The sequence below is a fragment of the Polistes canadensis genome, unplaced genomic scaffold (assembly GCF_001313835.1).
Source record: "Polistes canadensis isolate GaletaPanama2010 unplaced genomic scaffold, ASM131383v1 scaffold_284, whole genome shotgun sequence".
NCBI classification, from domain to species: domain Eukaryota; kingdom Metazoa; phylum Arthropoda; class Insecta; order Hymenoptera; family Vespidae; genus Polistes; species Polistes canadensis.
The window spans coordinates 8,457-30,332 of record NW_014569831.1 but is presented as its reverse complement, the minus strand read 5'-3'; the positions used below and the strand labels follow the sequence as shown (position 1 = coordinate 30,332).

General features: G+C 32.5%; 1 protein-coding gene across 9 annotated transcripts in view; it reads right to left on the bottom strand.

The window, feature by feature from the left end:
* Positions 1 to 18,509, bottom strand: part of LOC106791073 (serine/threonine-protein phosphatase 2B catalytic subunit 2-like) — a 141,345-nt gene extending 122,836 nt beyond the window's left edge. For all 9 annotated transcript variants that reach the window (XM_014756436.1, XM_014756438.1, XM_014756441.1 and 6 more), the window contains exon 1: positions 18,352 to 18,509. In XM_014756436.1, coding sequence (XP_014611922.1) covers positions 18,352 to 18,403 — 52 coding nt within the window. In that variant the 5' untranslated portion in view covers positions 18,404 to 18,509. The remainder of the gene's footprint in view (positions 1 to 18,351) is intronic.
* Between the last annotated feature and the right edge of the window lie 3,367 nt (positions 18,510 to 21,876).

The following is a 21,876-nucleotide window of genomic DNA, read 5'->3' as shown; positions in this document are numbered from 1 at the left end:
TTTATTATTATTATTATTATTATTATATATATATAATATATATAATAATTATATTATATATATATTATATACAGATAAAATCGGATTTTTATTTTCAACTGACGTCTCACAAAGTTTCAGATGCCATAGAAAATTTCAAAATAGGAAAAGCCGGGATAGAAAAGATGGAAGATACAATTTCATAAATATTACTTTTAAATCCCCCTCCTCCTCTTCCTCCTCCTCCTCCTCTATTCATAATCTAATTCGATCTACTTAATTCAGAAACTGAAATGACTTAAAATCGATAAATTTTGTAAGATAAGAATTTTTCATATGCAATATGTTTTAATACATATATTTATAAGCGCGGAAAAGCGCACCCCTTTTTTCTTTTTAAAATTCTACACGAAGAAAAACTACATAATATAATAATACACGGAACGGAAACAACATAGATCTAAAAACTCGGGGGCCGATCAAGGTTCACCTGTTGATACACGAATATACCAAGGATTGGTCCCATCGAGAATGGAGTCTCGTTGAGTTTACTATAGTACTACTAGGGACAGCGTTCTTACACTGTGTCAGAGAGTTTGAATAATGGAATACGTGTTTTCAGAACATAACTCCCAATGGACTTTACTCTTTCTCTTTCTCTTTCTATTTCTCTTTCTATTTCTATTTCTCATTCTCTTCTTCTTTCTTCTTTCTTCTTTATTTTTGTCCTATTTCCTTTCCCTACAAGAACAATGTCATTCGATTCGAATCGAGCTTACAATACCAACCCTAAAGGGTTGATTTATCGAGTCTTCCTAAAACGTTACGCGTAATTTCCCGAACCCAACTATAATATAACGCAATTTTTAATTCGTTGCTCTTTTAATGTTGTATTTAATACTATTTTTTCAAAATCAAATAATTTGCGGCAACGAAGAAATTATACGGGACCTATTACTGTCGATCACTTATTTTTCCTCTACTTCGTATTTTTTTTTTTTTAAATAAACAAAATCAATATTCGAATAGAATTGTTTCTTTTTTTTTTTTGTTCCTCGAGTAATCAATTAAGCCCATCCTCCCCCTCCACCATAAATCTTGATACGCTTATAAAGTGTTAATAAAATCAATTGAACTTCTTAATTTACGCATATATATATTTATTTTAATTATTTTCTTTAAAAAAAATAAATAAAATAATCCCCTTTCCAAAACGACAATGACGACGACTATGAGGGGTTGGTAAAGAAGAAAAAATAAATAAAAAAAGATATTTTTGACAATTTGTTCTCGTTCGCATTCCCACAATCAGATATATTGTATTACGTATACTATAGTATAGATGCAGGTATTTGTAAGGTTCGAGCAACGTAATGAATTCGGCGCCCTTCGTCGGTGACCTGGTTTTATTGGGAACGATGGCATGCTAAATGAAGGTACGACCTTCCTCGCGTAAGGACCCATACAAGAAACTCGTGGAAGATTACTCGGTGGTACACCTACTTCCTTAGCAAATCGAAATTCCGTGAACGTTGGAAACTTCATATCCACTTAACCAACCCTATTCTCAAATCCCTGTAGTAATATTTGGATATCTTCTAGATTAGAAAACCCTTAAAAAGAAAGAGAGATAGACCCTTAAGAATATTTTTTCTATACATTAAGAACACTAGAACGAGAGAGAGAGAGAGAGAGAGAGTGTGAACACAAAAAATCAAACCTTATCGATTGCGATTAGGTTACTAGTTAACGAAATTTTACAAATCGTACGATAGAAAATTAAACTTTTTTTTTAAATAATACATATACCTAGTAGATCACTATTGATAAATAATCACATGTATAATACTAATCCTTACTCATACATGATGAGTTTTTAATCGTTAAATCGTTCAAATACTAAACGTAGCATATAAGGGTTTTTTTTATTCCTCACATAAACGCGTTTCGATAAATTACGCGGAACGCATTTAAATGATATCATTTTATTTAAAAAATTAAAAAAAATTCATTTGAATATAATTAACAAAATATATAAACTATAGACGAATTTGTGTGCTTCTCTATTTATAATTAAATAGAAATTAATCGATTTTGAAATCGCGAGTAGGTCATATTGTAGTTATTATCATGTATAAGATTAATTAATTCGCTTTATTAGAAGATTTGAATTGCAATTAAAGAAACGATACCATTCGAAGTTATATCGAACGATGTCGGACAAGAAAACGAACGTACTTGGGGCTGGCTTGCTCGCGCACATCTCTCTGCTGTTAGTATCGATTTTTCTTGGTAAAAAGGAACTTGCCGGTCCGACACGGTTACAAGGTTGCGCTAATTGAAGGTTTTAATTTCCTGACCACCTACCCCAAATCATCAATTTATTTGTGCGCCTGCTCGGCACTACTACCACTCATGCAACACAGAGAAATATCTATAGATAGATAGATAGATAGATAGATAGATAGATAGATAGAAAACCCTCTAACACGAACTAACCTGATACTGTACAAAGCATTTGATGATTAAATCGGTCACATGGACTGGAAATTACCGATACACGCACAGATACACAGGAGCTTACATTAACTCTATTTATTCTTATTATATATATATAATTTATATCTGCAATTTTTATATATATTACAAATTAATCAATAATATTCTTATATTTTTATTATATCGTTATATTATTATACATTCCTTATATATATAGTTTCAATATTTGATTATTTAATAATTACATCTTAAATTTTGTTTCTACGCATTAGATTATTATTATTATTATTATTATCGTTATTATTCTATATAGTTAATGTTAATAATTACTTGCCAAGAATGAAATAATTTGTATTACCTGGCATCAGACATTTAATACAGAAATTACAACATAGAGAATAGTATAAATTGTGCAATATCATTCTACATATATTAATACCTATCAGACTTTACGTAAAACTTTTCAAGAACAACGTAGAAATATTTGCCATAGTTTCAGTCTCACGGTCGACTAAAAATTAACAATGCGATTTTATCGTGTTTTGCAAATGAGCCACGGCGTGACTCTTGAAAAGTTGTCTCCCTCTCGTATTTCTTGGACAGTTTTAAGAGAAGTGAAATAATTACACATCGAGAAATACGATTGAAAATTATATATATATATAATTTATAAATAAAAAAATATATATATATATATATATATATACGCGAGATATTATCTCGTTCCTTAAGAGGAGCCAGACATTTTCATAATGATCGTTGCAAAAATAACCTAAGCAAAAGCAAAAGTCTATCTACAGGTTGTTTCTCTTTTCACGGACGGTTTTTGTTTTATATAAATTTATATATAAATAAACACGTTAGAGAAATTGTGCAATTATTCTATAGAGAATTAATTTGATGGTATATAGGAACGGTTATCATTCTTAAAAGGCAAAAAAGTGAAAACGAATTGTCGTTATGGAAACAAAAAAAAAATCTTCGTTACACAAACTCACACACTTTTCTCGTTCAAACTAACATAAGTTTAGACCTTCACCTTTCCTAAGATTTTCTACGACTTCAACGATCGCGTTGCTGCTAATGTTTGCTCGAACCGTAGATAATCTTTAACGTATATACAATCAAGGCTGCTAATGTCAAACACAATCGCGTTCGTAAGATTATTCTTATAAGCATACAACACGATTTAAAAAAAAAAGATTATTAAAGGATTTTAATAAAGAGATCTAATTAAAGGAAAAAAATTTATGTTCGTTTTTTCCTTAGAGATAAATCATATCAAAATTAAAAAAAATTCATATTAAATTAAACAGACTTTTACAATTAACGACAAAACAAACCAAATCATCATCTGATCATAAAAAAATATAACAAAAGAATAATATATCAAACTAATCCCTCAATAAAAAACAAAAAAACAAAACAAAAGTAATAAAGATCCATCCCTCCCTCCCTCCACCCTATAAATCCTAGTATTAATCAGATAATTATATCGACATAGGAATAAAATTGAACGTTTATCGATTTAAAATCAAATAAATCTTGGCCAAAATTGAAACTCCCATCGAAAAACGGCGGCATCGTTTTGCTATACGGCCCTTGACGAGAAGAGGAGGTCGTCTTCGTCGGATCGTACATAAGACGAAAATAGAAGCCCAGGGGCCGGTATGTCGTATGCGAAGAAGAAGAACAAGAAGAAGAGGAAGAAACTAAGCTAGCAAGCCAAAGAGTAATCGAAGAGGAAACGAAAACGAAAATCGAATACGAGGATAAAGAAGAAGAAGAAGAAGACAAATAAAAAGACAAGGCGAATAGAAAAAGATTAGAGATAGAATAAAAGTGATATTATAACTTGGGGGATGTTGGTGATGACGGGGTGGGGGTGGGGAAGGGAGATGGGGGAACATGTCGTCTCAGGCTTTGCTTGTGTTTATTTATTCTTTCGTAAAGTCAACAAAAATTTGTTTCATACACATTGCCGGGGCCAAGTAAGCAGGCAGGCAGGCAGGCAGACACGACCTGTGGAACGATGAACAGTGGACGAACAGAGGCCCGAGCCAAATGTAGTTGGCCAAGAAGCCAAATGAGTTTGCATCTATTATTACACTCCAACCAGCAGCCGTGATCCACGATCCACATGAGCCACCGAGGCAGACCCAGCAGACTATGTATGTTCCACTATCCTCATACCTGTTATCTCTTTCTATCTTCTTTCTTAATAATACATTTCTATCGTCTATCTTATTCTTACGTTGTTTAAATCCTGACAGGACAACGTCGAATAAAATATAAACAGAAAATTCCTTCTTCGTTTATTCGATATGTATTCTATATATATATATGAGCAATTTATTGTGCACAAATCGATTAACTTTATAAGATAAAAAAGTTAGGAAAATGAGATAGAATAATGTGTATTTGATTTTTAACATTTCTTTTTATAATATAAATTGAAATAAATTTTTCGTAGAATACACATAAATACAGATGTAATACATTTGAATTGGATTAATGATTATACCAAGTGCTTTTATATATTTTAATTTAAGATATTTCAAAAAGTGGAAGTTAATCGATTTGTGCAGTAAACGAGCTCGTATATAACAACTTTATCTACGGGGACCATATAACGTTGGTTTCCTACCGCCTTAAGACGCGGGAAGACAATTTTCTTATAAATGTCTTTGATAAATTAGAAAATCTATCCACACACAAATTTTTTTATTCAAATTTTATATTAAAAATGTGAAAAGAACAAGGAAAAAAATAAACGATGTACGCGTTATATAAGTCAAACGTTTGATAGTAATGTGTTTAAAAAGCTGTGACACACGAAGATCGAAACGAAAAGAAATTTTGAAGACACTAATACATCCGGCTAAAGTTGAAACGCGTTAGGATGATGGAAACGTGGATGGGAATGATGTTATAGATATATACTCGAGAGAAATTGTTTGCGAACGTGAGAGCGAGCACGCGCGCACTGACACACACACACACACACACACACAAAAGCAAGCAAGCAAGAAAGCGAGTCTACGAACCAACGAACGAGCACATCTATATAACATTAATCACGTTTGACATTCGCACGTGTAACGCCCATAGGGAGTCCGATAAGACGGTCACCTCTCTCTCTCTCTCTCTCTCTCTCTCTCTCTCTCTCTCTCTCTCTCTTTCTTAGTCTCTCTCATCGCCATATGTCGTAAACGAGAAACCATGAGAACGTGAACGTTACGGTCTTAGGATATTAGGTACTTTGTCATTCATGGAAAATTGAATTATTAGTTATCTAAAATTAGTCTTGAGAGATTGGACTTGTCCAAAATTTAATTTCCCCTTCTCTCTCTCACTCTCAACATATATAAAATATAAATTTTGATAGTACCAAATAATTATGAAATCATATTGTACATTATTGCATATATATATATATATATATATAGTTTTAATTTTAATATTATTTTATTATCAAAATTAATTTTAACTCCCTTATCCAAATGTTACAGAGAGAGATCGGGAGAATATTTTTGTAATAATAAATTATATTATATTTATAATATAACATTGTATAGAATTATTATTACTTATAATATAGTATAGGTATTATTCATTTTATATATTCGCGAGAAAAGTAGATATTTATTATTTCATATCTCTCAAAAGTTAATATTTTCCGAATATATTATATTATACTTTTAATAATATATTACAAAAACATTATATTATAGATACGAGAATTAAATTGATTTATAAAGGATTAATCAACATATTATTTATTAAATATTTACAAAATTAAATGAGTATTTAATCAATTGATTGACACAAATATTTCTTTTTATATAGAAACATATGTGAATATATTTGAAATTCGTGAAGAAAATTGGATCGTTGGATTGACTGGACGAGGAATTAAATTTAAAAATTACTTTAACCTTTGACCTACTCAATGTTCTACCAGACCAATTTTTTTTACGAATGTCTATTTTTTTTTTGGAATGTATGTGATGCTCGATTCCCACACATATATGTATGTATTGTATACGCACGCCAAACAAAGTTGATATTGATTATGTGTGTACCTTAAGTTGGCCATCTTCCTACGCACGAATCGATACAACATGCATAAGACATTTCGACTGTGAACAATAAAGTAGCTGCTTGTTGCTCCTTCCCGAGAAAGCTATCAAAACAACGATCAAAATTTATTACCCTAATCTAGCACCATACGAAAATTGAATGCCGGCCACATAGCGAGAGAAAAAGTTTCTGTAACATTCTAAAGAAAACGGTACAACGTTCGAACCTTTGCGAACATTTATCAAAGCCCACACTCACACACACACACGAATACACCCATACAGTGATATACACATATGGTATATGCATACATAAACAACTACTTTATTCTCACGTTGATAAAATATACTCTCTGGTAGGTGAAAGGGTAAATTGGGTCAAGTTATGCGGGAAGTTATCAATCCTTCAATGGTCTTTAATTGAATAAATTCTATTAGAAAATTTCTCAATTTGAAAAACAAAAAAGAGAAAAAAATAATGAAAATAATCGATATATCGATCATATATACAATGAGTAAGTAATCCTTACAATTGTACACCGTTAGGCTTTTACTACATTTTTTTCTTGAAAATATTTTATTAGATACAAATTTTCAACTGAAAGTTATCACTAGTCAGGAACGTTAAAAAAGAAAACTATATTATTAGTTAAAAAAACAATCTAAAATATTAATAAAATATATTAGAGTGTTCGCCAATGTAGCTTAAAAAAATTGTTAATTAATCGAAAAAAAAATGTATATCGTAGTCTAAAAGCACGGAGTACAAATTCGAGGCACCGTCCTCTTTGAAATCAAACACTACACTGAGTCATTATCCCCTCTATGAAAGTTAATTTATATTTCTTCTATTGAGATTGTTGTTTGTATGACTTTTCGAAGGATACATGCGTATAACGAGAATAATATTCGCTATAAATAAAATCTATTTGTTCGAAAGTAATATAAACATGATCCAATAATAGAAATTTGATCGATTTTCAGTTGAGACAGTCGAACGATGGATTTCGAAGAGGATAGTCTCGTTGATACTTATAATCCGTGCTTTTAAATTACAATATACACATTTTTTTTCGATTAATTAACAATCATATAAAGTATGTCGAAACATTTTCAAAATATATCACAAATCCATCTCACAATAATTACGCTCATACATACACACATAGACACTAATACTATAATTTTCTATAATGTTGTTCAACTGATATTTTGTCACATTTAAGAAGGATTTTTTTTTTTTTTATAGATTTCAACATAACTTTTGGGCTCGATTTGTTCTCCAGGAGAGAAAATTTTCGAAACACACATTGAACGGGTTGGTAACATCCAACGTAACATTGATAAATCAATAGAAAGTAACATGCGTGCATAACGATGGGGGAAAAAAAAGAAAAAAAAAGAAATACTCCCTTTTGTTTCCTCATTTTCAACGCGATTCATCATCGTCCTTTATCACGAGCTTCGAGTTGAAATTAACTCAAAAGCAAACACTTCATCCTACTGACTTTATTCGAATACGAGCGTATTGAAACGCAAAGAAAAACAACCATTTCTCTATATGTATGTATCATGTTCGAGTACCGTTGGCAAAGTAATTTCAACAACAAAAAGAAGTTTAAAAAGAAATGAAGCTTTTTGATTTTACGTTTGAACACCGCATCGAACGAAACATTGCAGAGATATATATTATATGGAAAATAAGAAAGAAAAAAAAAAGAAACAAAAAGATTAAACTTGTGTTATACGAAGATTACGCAATTACATCCTACATATACATTATACGCGTTGTACAGGATATTTCAAAATAATTAAGAATAATTTTCCGAGCTCGCGCGTTATTTCATGAATTATCAACGAATTTTCATTATTATTTTATAAATTAATTACGTAATCTTTTAACTGAAACATTTCCAAACTTTTTCAATAACCGACGTGATTACTTTTATTTAACGATGTATGATATATATATATATATATATAATTTTTGTTTCCTCTAAATTATTAGCAATTGTATCCCGTGATTCGAATTAACAATTCTTAAAACAAATTAGAAAAATATATTATATAAAAAAAAAGAAAATTGAGGAAAGTGATTATTAAACGATGTTCGTAAAATCAAATGTAAATGTAATAATCGGCAGTTATTTATTTTGTGCCCGTCATCCTATAGATGTGGTGTAAACGGCATACGCGCGTGAAAAGATATCACATTTAAATTTCTACGGAGTAAAAATAGGGCGATCGTTGAAGCCACGTAGTGGTAGTTGACGCCAACGACGACGACGACGACAACGACGACGACGACGACAACGACGACGACGAGGATGACGATTACGACGACGATGGTGCCGACGACGATGAAGAAAAAAAAGAAAATGGAAGGGGAAGCGCAATTAGACTGGAAAAATATTAGCTCGGTAATACGAGAACTCGTGTAACGCGATGCCTTTTAAATTTGGTAATTGACCCCCCACTGGGAAGTGGTTGCAAACGGCGTAATTGATGAGTAGTAGTAAGTTCGATGTTTTTCGTACACCGAGTGGATAAATCGTCATTTACGAAAATAATTCCAATCAAATATTTTCTTTTAATAAATTTTACTTCCCGCCGGTCCCATCCATCATCATCAACAACTAAAATCACAACCACCCCCCTTTCTCTCTGAACATCGTCGTCATCATTTTCAACTCTTTTTTTATATTTTTTTCTTTCATTCATGCGAATAAATGCATAAATTCGCGTAACCAAAGGGAAATATAAAAAAAAAGTTATGCAATAAATGATTCGTAGTTATCGCGGTTATCTTTGAACGAGGGTAAAAAGGTTCATCAAGCTCAAACGATTATGATACACTGAAGGACGTACCGCCCACGTGTTCGAATCAATTTAAGAAAAAAAAAAAACGTTATTGCAACACGATCCACAAGTTATAATAGTTAAATATAAATGATAATATTTCCCGAGATCGATGAACTTGGGAAAATAGGAGGGAAAAAAGATCAGGCGTATGAATATAATCCTTTCTATTAGATCCATTTGAAATTGAACGATTTGCGCAAACAAAACTGAAGAAATATTTAAGTTCAATATGATGGGTTGAAAAAATTCAAATAAAACTTTTGTTTAGACCAAAAATAATCGGACACGCTTTCCTAATCGATACGTGTGAAATCCTGCACGCAGTTTGAAAAAAGAAATACTTCGCAAAGAGTTTGCGATATTGCATTAAATACTAAAATATTAAACGATAGAAACATGGAGAGAAAGAAAAGTTAAAAGAAGAAATAGAAACTTTGAATATCTTACTTTATAGTTGCAATTTTAGCATAGAAAATATTAAGTTAAACCCCCTCGGTGCGTGTGAAATCTTGCACGCACTTTAAAAAAAAATAAATCCTTCGCAAAGTGGGTTAAGGACTAATGTATTAAAAAAAAAAATAGAAGAAATAAAAGAAGAATAAACTTATTGTCAATAATACATAATATTATTCTATATCGTTTCGATTTGTAAAAAAAAAAAAACGAACGAAACACGCCCAGATTTAAAGTTAGATAACAAGTAAATTGTTCCGCACGTTTTATTCTCTCGCGCATTAATTTTTCACGCATAATTTTTTTTTTTTTGTCCCAGGTTTATATACATATACGACAATGTTTTCTAACATTATATCCTCGTTCTATTTTCAGATCGGTTTCCTTAAAGAGTTGACTTTATAGTTGTGTTTTCAGTTCTATCTAATACATGCACTTAAATGATATAAATCTTCTTATACGTATATACACGTACATAGATAGATACATATATATATATATATAATCGATGTGGGGTACATTTAATATGAAACGCATAGAAACGATTACGTATATGTACTAGCTTATTGCTATGATTTGCCCCGACGAATTATTATCATCAACCTTATTCAAATCGTTCGCGTTCGTAAAGCGAACAAACGTTCACGACCTCGAAGCGAAATAATCTGCCTATGAAGAAACACTTAAGACATATACATATATATATGTATTGTATATAGTACTCATTTAAACATATGTGTATATGGATATGGATGTGCGTGTATTATGTATAGCATGTATTTATATAAATATATTATACTATATGTGCATATACGAGGGTGAGTTAAAAAGTTTTGAGCCTCAACAACAACAAACATTTATTTGTTTAAATAAAAGTAAATTAGATCATAAAAATAGAATTGTTTCTATGTTAAGCCGAAAACTTTTCAACCGATATACAAAATGGGAAAATAATTGTTAAATAGGTCAAAAGTTACCTAAGCGGTCACAAATTCTTAGGTTTTATAGGTTTACAATTTAAAAAACGAATGAACTGAAAATGCGTTCGAGAAAAGAAATAATACGTTTTAGAAATTTATTTTTGACTTAATAACCATATAATTGTGTGTGTGTGTGTGTAGTAAATATTTATATAAACGTATGATATATTCAAATATATGTATATTTAAATATATTCGGAATAGGATAAAAGTTTGTAAGTAAGTTGGGAGGGATCAAAGGTTCGTAAACTTAAAGTTTTACGAAATTGAAAGAAAAATGAGGATTAAAATTGTCGGAAGAGAAAATTTAATTGATAGGAAAAGAAAAAAAATCACTTATCTGTAGTTTTGAACTAAGCTACCCTTGCAGGAGTAAAAAAATCTCAAGGAAACGTTATATATTCCGGAATAAAAAGGAAAATAGGACTACGTTTTAAAGAGATCTTCGAACGATACGTATATTTCGCGTATTTCTTCAACCGTATTCCAACGTATATTTGCGAAAGAAGAATTATTACTCTTCTTTCTCGAAGCTCTCACTCAACTACGTCGCCTTTTGCCGATGGAAAATCGATATCCAGAATAAGAGAGAAACAGAAAAAGTAAGAGGATCGAGAACATGCGTTTATCGGTTCTACTCCACCTCCCTCCCTTTTCCCTTCCTTTCAATTCGTGAACAAAATGTTTCTCTCTTTCTTTTTTTTTCTTTTCTACCTTTCGATGAAGATAAATGTGTGTCGTATTTTACGTTAACGTGATCACGAATGAGAAGAATTGCATATATATATATATGTACATAAATTGTATATCGTAATATGAATTTTGAAATTGTATTCAAAAAAATACAGAAAAATATTGAGCCGTGACAAAAGGAAGGAACATTTTTTGAAAATTATTTCTATATAAGGGTGAAAACTTTTCAACCCACCCCACGAATTACAAAGATAGAACCGAAAGTTAATCGACTGACAAGAAAAATTAATTTTGTTACCAATGAAGTTCGTAAATTAGAAATTTTTAATCCCGCATAGGAATCTTTAAACCTACTCACCCCTCTGTGCGCGTGTGTACGTATATGTATTTTTATTCTTTTTTTTTTTTTATTTTCATAATTTCATTTAATTTCTAAAAATAATGGACGTTCGTCAACGTGACAAAAACTTCGCAGTCGATTTTGTACGATAATTTTCAAAACAGGCATACATAAAACAAACAAAAAAAAAAAGTCCACGCACACGTGGAACGATATTTTATAAGATACAACACCAAACAGTAAAGTAAAACATACTGGGCGCAATGCAATTTCCATATTGTCTAATATGCACGTATATACACACACACACACAAACAAAAGTAGCATTTTCATATTGTACGCGAGAACTAGACACTACTAACGGAATAGAAGTCAATGTATAACTTAACCTCGAAATGACCTCGAGTTACCGCGTGCATAACGATTCTACAACCGCGTAATAAAAAACAAGTTTGCAAGTGTGTTTGAAGATGCTAAGATGTCGTCGTCGTCAGAAGTGGAAAAAAGTAAAAAAGAAATATTAATAATTGATCGATAGTTTCTTTTATTCAAAGATTACCTCACACGATAATATACGATAATGTCCACACATAATCGTTTATCTCACTCTCTCCAATTGTCAATTTATTTTATTATCAATTATTATTTTATTTTATTTTCATTAAAATTATAATTATTTAGTAAAGAAAATATATTGTATTCTACTTTAGCGAGAAGAATATATCATATTACGAGAATGGTTCGAAAAATGTTGAACCCATATATATTATTATTATTATTATTATTATAATATAATATATAATAGTTGCATATTTTTGTCGTTATTATTAAGTAAGATAAAGGGAATACAATAATACTTGACATTTGCATTAAAACTTTGATATTATACACGAAGATATAGATATACAAAAATATGCATATGTTATATATATATATACATATATAATAAAATATTACGTTGTAGGAAAATGAGGGGAAGGGAGGATCCTTATTCAATGTTCGATAGAAATAGGTATATTGTCAATGTTATTTTTCAAAATGTCAAAAGTACGAATTGCTAGTGCAAAGAAAAGATAAAAAGAAAAAAAGAAATGTAAGCATTACGCCAGCCGCGAACTATGTGACGCCACACACACATTCGACATACCAATTATGTAAGATAGCAAAGAATACGACGCGAAATATAACTGAACGGCGTCAAAACCTTATCACGTTAGGCGAACATTGTACAGCAACCCTTTCCCTTAATTACGACCGCGACAACAATGACAATGGAACTCGTTGGAGATAAAAAGAAGTAAAAAAAGAAAAAAAACGAGAGAAATGAAAGGGAAGAAAAAAAGAGGGGAAAAAATCATACGCGAAAGAGGAGACGCGCATTTCGATAGTAACGGGTGCATAAAAATGCATACGTTTATGTGCATTTGTATTTCTTTTTTTCTTTTCGAAAGTAATAAAAAATTCATTTATTATTATTTGAAAATATTTGAAGTATTTGCGTTAGAATCGATTTAAATGTATTCATTTGGTAAAGTCGAATAATGTTTTCAATCGTATAAACAATTGTTAAATATGGTTATATTATTCGATAACAATTAATAAAACTGGATCAAAGGGGAAACCGTTTATTAATTATTTTCTCAAATCTGACTCGATTTAAAAAAAAAAAAAAAAAAATGTGAAAATATCTATCTACTAATAAGAAAAAAGAAAATGGTTGAATTCGAAGTGACATAATTTGGTGATATTCATTTTTAAAAAGGTATGTATTATTATCGTCCAAGTTTTGCTAGAAAGATCGGAGAAACTTGAAAATGGTTGTTTTAAGGGTCGCTGCGAGTATTTCTTCCCTTTTTCAGCCCATCTCTTTCTTTCTCAGTATCAAACCACGGTTGCATGGCTCCGAAAGAGAAGAAAAAAAATGTGTATATATATAGGAACATACTTGGAAGGGAGTCACGGACTACTTTCGGTAAAGGGTCAATAACCGGACTCTTGCCACCTGTGCATCCACCACAAGTCCTAAATCGGTTTCTCTTTTCTTCACTTTTCTGACTTCCAATTAAACACCAAAAAAGAATACTAATCGATTACTAATCATTCTCTATTCTTCCTTCCTTTCTTCCTTTCTTCCTCTTACGTCAGATAGAAAATTTTTTCTAACTGTTATACCATTATCATTGGCAGTAGTTCTCAACGTATAGGTAAGCGTTATATTTTTAATTACCTATTACCTTATCAAATAAAACAAGTATGTAATTTGTTTACGAAAGATTTTCAATAATAAATTTTATTCGTTAAATGTTCTTACGATTTTGTGAGATTTCTATCGTATCTTTATAATTATATATATATATATACTATTATTTCAGACTATAGTAAGGCTTCTCGAAGTGTGAGTCGGGTAATTACATTTACGGGTCGCAGGAATGTTAAAAAAACTAAAATATATCTGAACGCTCAACGACCGAAAATTAATTCTAAATCAATTTGACAATAATACACGAATAATATGTGTATGAGTTTATGATAGTAAAAAAAAAGATATATTATAGAAAATATTAGCTCGCGAACAAAAGGGTTTGGCCAAATGGAAAAATTGAAAATTCTTTCCTCAAAATTGTATAATATAAACATATTTTGGTCAAGGTATATGATTATATTAACAAGTTCATTGGGTTGCATAGCAGAAAAGTTGAGAAACGCTGTGATCATTAGTATCCCCATTACTAGCATCAGTATGCAAACCGTAACTCGCAACAGTAACGGAGACCCAACAACAGTAGTCGATCGTGTAAAGCACTAAACGAAAATGACGTTTCCCTTTCGCCATTATTACGAGTACTTATATATAATATTAATAGTGTCTACATATATATATATATATATTTTTTCTCTTATCAAATAAGACGTTATAACGCTAATGCAAAACTAAAATGAAGATGTACGGAGAATTTACTAAAATAAAAATAAATGTAAAATTGTATACATTTTTTTTAAATATAAAAAAATTAATCTGTGTGAATTTTCGTTCAATTCAGATAAAACGATTGTATATTTGATGATTCATTTTTATGAATATCTCTATATATTTCACGAATTTTATAACTAATATTTCAATATAAAAATTCAAAAAATATATACATTAAAACTTTTATATTAATAATGTCTACTATTATTATTATTATCGTCAATATTGTAACAACCGTAGGGATCAATGCAATACTGTTTAAACTTTAACAATGCTATCCCATCACAAAACTCCCCTATTTCAACCCCCACAATTTCTCGCTTCCTACAGACCTCTTTTCAACCCCAATCAATTTCCTAAACAAACCCCCATCATTTTCTTAGTCTCCTTTTTCCTCCCCCCCCCCAAAAAAAAAACAAACATTCTTCGTATGTACTTGAAAAATGTTTTCAATTATTATTTACTTATTTACAATAAAATAAGTACATACATATATATCAACGTATAAAATTCCTGAATTCATATTGCGTTATTTTAGTTACTCCTGAATAATGCGGTATGTAACAATAAATAGGAAGAAAATTGGGAATGAAAGAAGAAAAGAAAATAAAGGAAATAAATAAAGAGAGAGAGAGAGAGAGAGAGAGAAAGAGAGAGGTAGTCACGTTGCACATTGGCGAAGGGCCATAACTGTGGAGATACGAGGATGGGAACATAGTTGGCTCACGATTTGGTTGTTCGGTGGTAAATGTATATACATATATATGATATATACTATATTTCTACGTGGCGACCTTTTCTCAACTCAAACGAAATTTTCTCATCTATTATTAGGAGCAACGACACGTGAATCGAACATATCTTCTTCTTCTTCTTCTTCTTCTTCTTCTTCTTCTTCTTCTTCTTCACCGCTGCCATTACCATCACCTCCTTTTGTTCCTCCACGAAAATATAGACCGTCAACCCCCTCAATTCGTTAATTCGTTCCACGTCGTATCGAAATCTGTATTAAGTAAAACAAAACATAGGGTGGCGGAAACATTCAACTTAGACGAGGGGTTGTCCAAGGTTTATTATTAAATCATCCTATATACATGGAAATTGCGGATAATAAGAGTATCGTGTTATAAAAGGGCATGTCGTCATTTATTTTCTCCACAATAACGAATTATATAAGAGAATTAAGGGTATAATATCTATCTATCTATTAGAGAAATGATCGAAAATAATTCAACGATTTTCTATATATATATATAAAAAAAAAAAAAAAGGAATGGACATGTTACATTCGATCGAATTTTTAGGTAAACCTTGCAACCATTCATTGCTCCTTATTAAAATATCCGATGTAACGTACGTATTTCTTCTATTTAAAAAACAAAAAAATAAATAATCCTAATCCAACAATAAAAATGTTATTTATTAACCGCAACACGGGAAAATATTCGTATAATCAATTAAACGGGTGGATTGTAATTATATGAAATATAAAATCAAAGCGTTGTTCTTTTTAAGACACCCCGCCCACCCTCACCCCCCGATTCAATTAGTAATCTCTTAAGAATTGCAAATGGTCGATCTATTGGTAGGAGAAACGGAAAGGGTCGATCTGTCCGGTTGCGGTACGGTTGCGGCACCGCTGTGGTAACGGCAACGGGGGTTGGGCTAGAACTAAAGGGGGTTGGGGTTGAAGGGGAAAGCGTGACCGCGCTCGGTCAGCTGTTCGTTGCTCGATCGATCGATCGTTCGTTCTTTCCTTCTTTATTTCGTTTTTTCTTTCTTTCTTTGTTTCATTCGTTCGTTTGCTTGCTCGTTTGGTGGTGCGTCGAGACGCGAATTTTCAAACCCGACGATGACGATGACGACGACGACAACGAAACACAACGTCCTCGAGACGATTCCGTTCCTCGACCTCGAGTGAAACGAGGTTGCTCGCGTGCTTGGAAGAAGAAGAAGAAGAAGAAGAAGAAGAAGGAGACTCTCGTCCCTCCCATTCTCTCCTCTCGCGGAAAAAGAAAAAGAAGAATTAAAAGAGTGAAGAATAAAAAAAAAAAAAAAAAAAAAAAAAAAGGAAAAAAAAAAAAAAAAAAAAAAAAAAGAAATAAGGAAGTAAAAAATAGAAGCAATTGTAATAGAAGTGTTAAAAGTAGAGACGCATTAGTAGAATAAAAAGTAGGAAGTAGTAGAGGAAAAAAAAAAAAAAAGAAAAAAAAAAAGGGAAAAGAGTAGTGGTATAGGATAAAATAAAAATAGTAATTGCGTAATAGTAATAGAAGAAATAAAAGAAGAAATGGTAAAGAAGTAATATAAGGAATAGAAGCAGAAACAGTAGTAGTAAAAGGTAAAGTAATAGTATTAGTGGTAGTAAAGGAAGAAAAAGAAGAAGAAGAAGAAGAAGAAGAAAAAGAAGAAGAAGAAGAAGTTAAGAAATAGTAAAGGGAGAAGAAACAGAAACAATAATAGTAGTAGTAGTAGTAGTAGTCAAATAATTAAAGAAGTAGTAAAAGAAGAAAAAACAGACACAATAGTAGTAACAGTAGTAAAAGTAGAAGAAGAAGAAGAAGAAGGAATAATAATATTAATTATAGTAATGCAGTAATATTAAAATAAAATAGTATTAATAGAAAAAGGAGATAAGTAACGGAAGAAAAAGAAAATGTAAATAAGTAAATAGTAGATGAGGAAGAGTAATCGGAATATAAGAAGTAGAAGAAGGATCGTGCGACGGATGCGACGACTCTGTTTGAAAAAGGAGGCCGCAAGAAGAGCATAGCTGAGCGAGTTGAGACGAGGAAAGGCGAAAAACGAAGGGTCAGCGAGAGAACGTTGTCAGGTCGATAGCGATGGCGCCATAGGGCCACGAAGAAAATCAATCCCGCGCGACACACACGTCGTGTTTTGACGCGCTTCTCTCTCTCTCTTTCTATTTTTTTTTTTATTTCTTTTACATCTCTTTCCTCCTACCTTCCTTCCTTCCTTCCTTTCTTCCATCCTTTCTCTCTCTCTCTCTCTCTCTCTCTCTCTCTCTCTATCTCTGTTTTAACACGCGGATCCTCGACTAGACGATCGATATCCACGTTCGAAGAAATTCTCATAGGGTCAAAGTATTGAAGCAAAAAAAAAAAAGGGATAAATATAAACCAAACAAAACAAAAAGAATAAAATTACACAGGATAAGGAAAATTGAAAAGAGAGAGAGAAGAAATGATTGCATATGCATAAGTAGGGTGGTGTAGTAAGTTCGTAACTCATGACAAATCTGACGTACCGACAGAGAGAAACGTTCGAAAGATCGTGCACATGACGGCATGACTCTTCTCTTCTCTTCTCTTCTCTTCTCTTCTCTCTCTCTCTCTCTCTCTCTCTCTCTCTCTTTTTCTTTCTAGTGCAAGTAGTCTCATATTATTTAAAAAAAAAAAAAAGAAAAAACGGAAAATAATAATAGCAAGTGTCCGCGATATAGAAAAGAGAAATAACTTTCTCGTGACTTACTTTTGATCACTCGTTCCGTCGTCGAGAGCTTCTGCGAGTTGTTTGAGGTCATGCTGGCTGGATCAGGATGGGCGCCGGCCCCTCGCTCTCTTTCTCTCTCCTCTCCTCTCCACTGCTCACTCTCTCACCCTCTTCCTCGTTCTTCTCTTCCTCTGACACACACACACACTATCTGTCTATCTGTCTCTCTCTCTCTCTCTCTCTCTCTCTCTCTCTGTCTATCTGTCTATCTGTTTGGTCGGCACACGCGCTCCTGTTGGCTCCGGTCAGTCAGCGACGGTGACCCGGTGCACGGGACGATCTCGATCGGTCCTCCACCTACTACGTTCCTCTGAACGGCGCGCGCCCGTTTCTCTAATAACGAGATGGTGGTAGCAGTTGCAGCAACAGCAGCACCTCTCGCACCGGTGGCGAACGACGACGACGACGACGACGACGACGACGACGACGAAGACGGCGACGGCGACACAACACGCACGTATGTAGTAGAACCAACGCGGTGTATTATGTGGCTGGGAAAGAAACTCGCGTGGTGGATATAATGTGAAGAGGGAGAAAGGACGGGGGGAACCGGAGAGGTGACGGAAGTTATCGCACGGTACGACGGCGGCGGCGATACGACATTGGTCGCTCCAGAGCTTCGTCGTTCATGGGCGTTTGCGGAGAGCAAAACGAGTTTTCCCCTTCGCGCTTCTCTTCTTCTCTTATCCGATATTTTCTACTCTACTCTACTCTACTCTACTCTACGCTACTCTACTCTACTTTACTCTTCCTCTTCCTCTTCCTCTTCTCTTCACTTCACTTCTCTTCTCTTCTCTTCTCTTCTCTTCCCTGCGCGCTTCTCCGCCCGAAACACCCTCCTCCACCTCTACTACTTTTTTTCTTCTTATTATTTTCCTCTTTCTTTTTCTTCTTTTTCTTCTTCCCTTTACTACTTTAATTTCCTCTTCTCGTCCTCGTACTACTTTCACACTATCTCCTCCTATTTCTCGTACGAGTTGCACGATCAGAACGACGATTCACAAGAGAGAGAAATTATTATTTTTGTTTTCTGTGATTAGTAAACGATTAATAAATCGCCGGATTGCACGTGAGTTGCTGCACGACTAATAAATAAGCACGATGAGATCTCAGGATGTTGGCACTACCACGAGAGAGCACGAGAGCACGCAAAACGTAAACGTAAACGTCAACGTAAACGTCAACGTAAACGTCAACGTCAACGTCAACTATGACAATCGACGACAAACAACAAACACGACGACGACACGATGACAATGACGATGACGATGACGATGACGACGACGACGACGACGACGACGACGACGACCGACGCGGCGACGACGACGGCGACGACGACGACGACGACGACGACGACGGCGGCGACGACGACGACCGACGATGAAGACCCGAGAAACAAACTTTTCTTATTTGAACGATTTAAAGAGAGACCGATGACAGACAACAACGACGGCGACGACGACGACACCGTATAAAGCACCGCGACACCGACACCTCACGGTCGAGTCACCACGCCGCTAAATTCTACTACAAGATGTCTGTCTTTCTGGTTCTCCGCGGCGCGAACACTGACTACTTCGCGACTGCCTTACTCTCGCGCACCCCGTTGCGCGCACCGATCATTCAAGGGCGCCATCTCGAGCCGCGACCGCTAGGTAGCGCCATCGTTGCTAAATCACTGCAAACTCTTTCCGCTTTCCCGCCGAATGTCGCCTAAATTTAAAATTAACATTACACTATTCTCACTTATTGTTAATTATTATTAAACACTATACAACATTACAGTACATATACGCGTATACTTTTTACAAATCTTATTCCGCTTTATATTACAATAATCACTTTAACCGATAACCTCTTGAACATATTTATGATAAAACGTTTAATGTAACTATTCGCCGAGATTATCCTACTTTACATATCACTTCACGTTCAATGCACTATCTTTTCTCTATTTCTTAAATTTAATCTTTTAATACTTTATTCTCTTTATATTTTCTCTCAATTACTTCCTTTGTTAAGTAGAAAATTTGTAAGAAATACGTAACTTCCGATTTGCTAAACGTATAAACCAATAAGCTTCACGTTTCCTCGGCCAACGCCATTCTCCAATCATATGCGAGATTGACGTATGACACGTTTGAAAATACCAATCAGTATCAAGACTATCAAGAGCGGCAAATTGACTTCGCAATTGAAACTTTTGTAATTTTTACTTCTATAGATAAGTTTAATTATATTAAACAATATAAAATTATCTTTAAATACTCATTTTTTTATATGCTAAACATTTTTTTAATAGAAAAAAAGTAACATAAATATATCGTATATTGTTCTTATAATTTATTTACATTTTCGAATGATTTCACGAAATATGACTATGATACCACGCTTTCTTCAATTATATTTATACGTCCATATTGTTAATATTGCATTAACGCAGAGAACACAAAGTTCTAACTAATCACGCGTTTGTATACAAATAATATAAGAAAAAGACATGCCATTCGTTTAATTTTTCTTTCTTTACGATTCATGCAAAAAATATTATTTAAAATAATATAATATCACAATACGAGATATTTGAAAAAGTATATTAATTTAATTACGTCATTATATTTATATGTCCTATTCATATTTTAACAAAATACGATATTTTTATAAACAGGCTAGATATAATTATTTCATTATTGATATTAAGAATTCGCATACAAATTCGCGCGAAAGCTAAAAAGAAAAGACAATTGTTTTCGAATATCTTTTCTTCTATTTTTTCAATGACGTCAATATATATAAGGTAATATACGAAACATAACATGAAAAAGTAACGTAGAAAAGGACAAAAATGTATGGGCAAGGGAATTATTTAGCGCTTCATTGCTTTATACATAATTTGGTATAACTTCAATTTACATGCAATCTCATTTCATTTTCAAAAATACAAACGAATAATAATTCTTGGACTTTTCCAAGCAACATTTAACACTCGTACTTTCACTATTTCGTAGCATACAATTAAAAATAACTGCAAAGAAAGCAACTAAGTCTATAACAATATTACAATTTTGAGATAAAAAATTAATATGAGGATGATATTAAGCTTATTCTCTCAGAATAAATGTTCGAATTAGCTTTATGTATTTTATTGTGGTTTAAATAGAATAAGAAATACCAAATTAATGTCAAAATTCTGCTTCCTATAACTATCTTCTTTGTGCGATATGACAACTAATGCGAATGATGATTCATTTCAATTCAATATTTAAATTAAACTTAAAGAAACAATTACCGATTTTAAAAACTATATTTTTAAAGCAAACCATTTGAAAGTTATTGATACTTCGTTAAACATTAATGATCATTTTCTAAAATTAGAGAGTAACATATTATATAAAATAGAATTATGTCTTCTGAATACTATTAACAAATCGAATTTGCTTTATAAAACACAAGTATTTCGGCCAATAAAATGATCAATTAATTTTTATATGGAACTTATATATA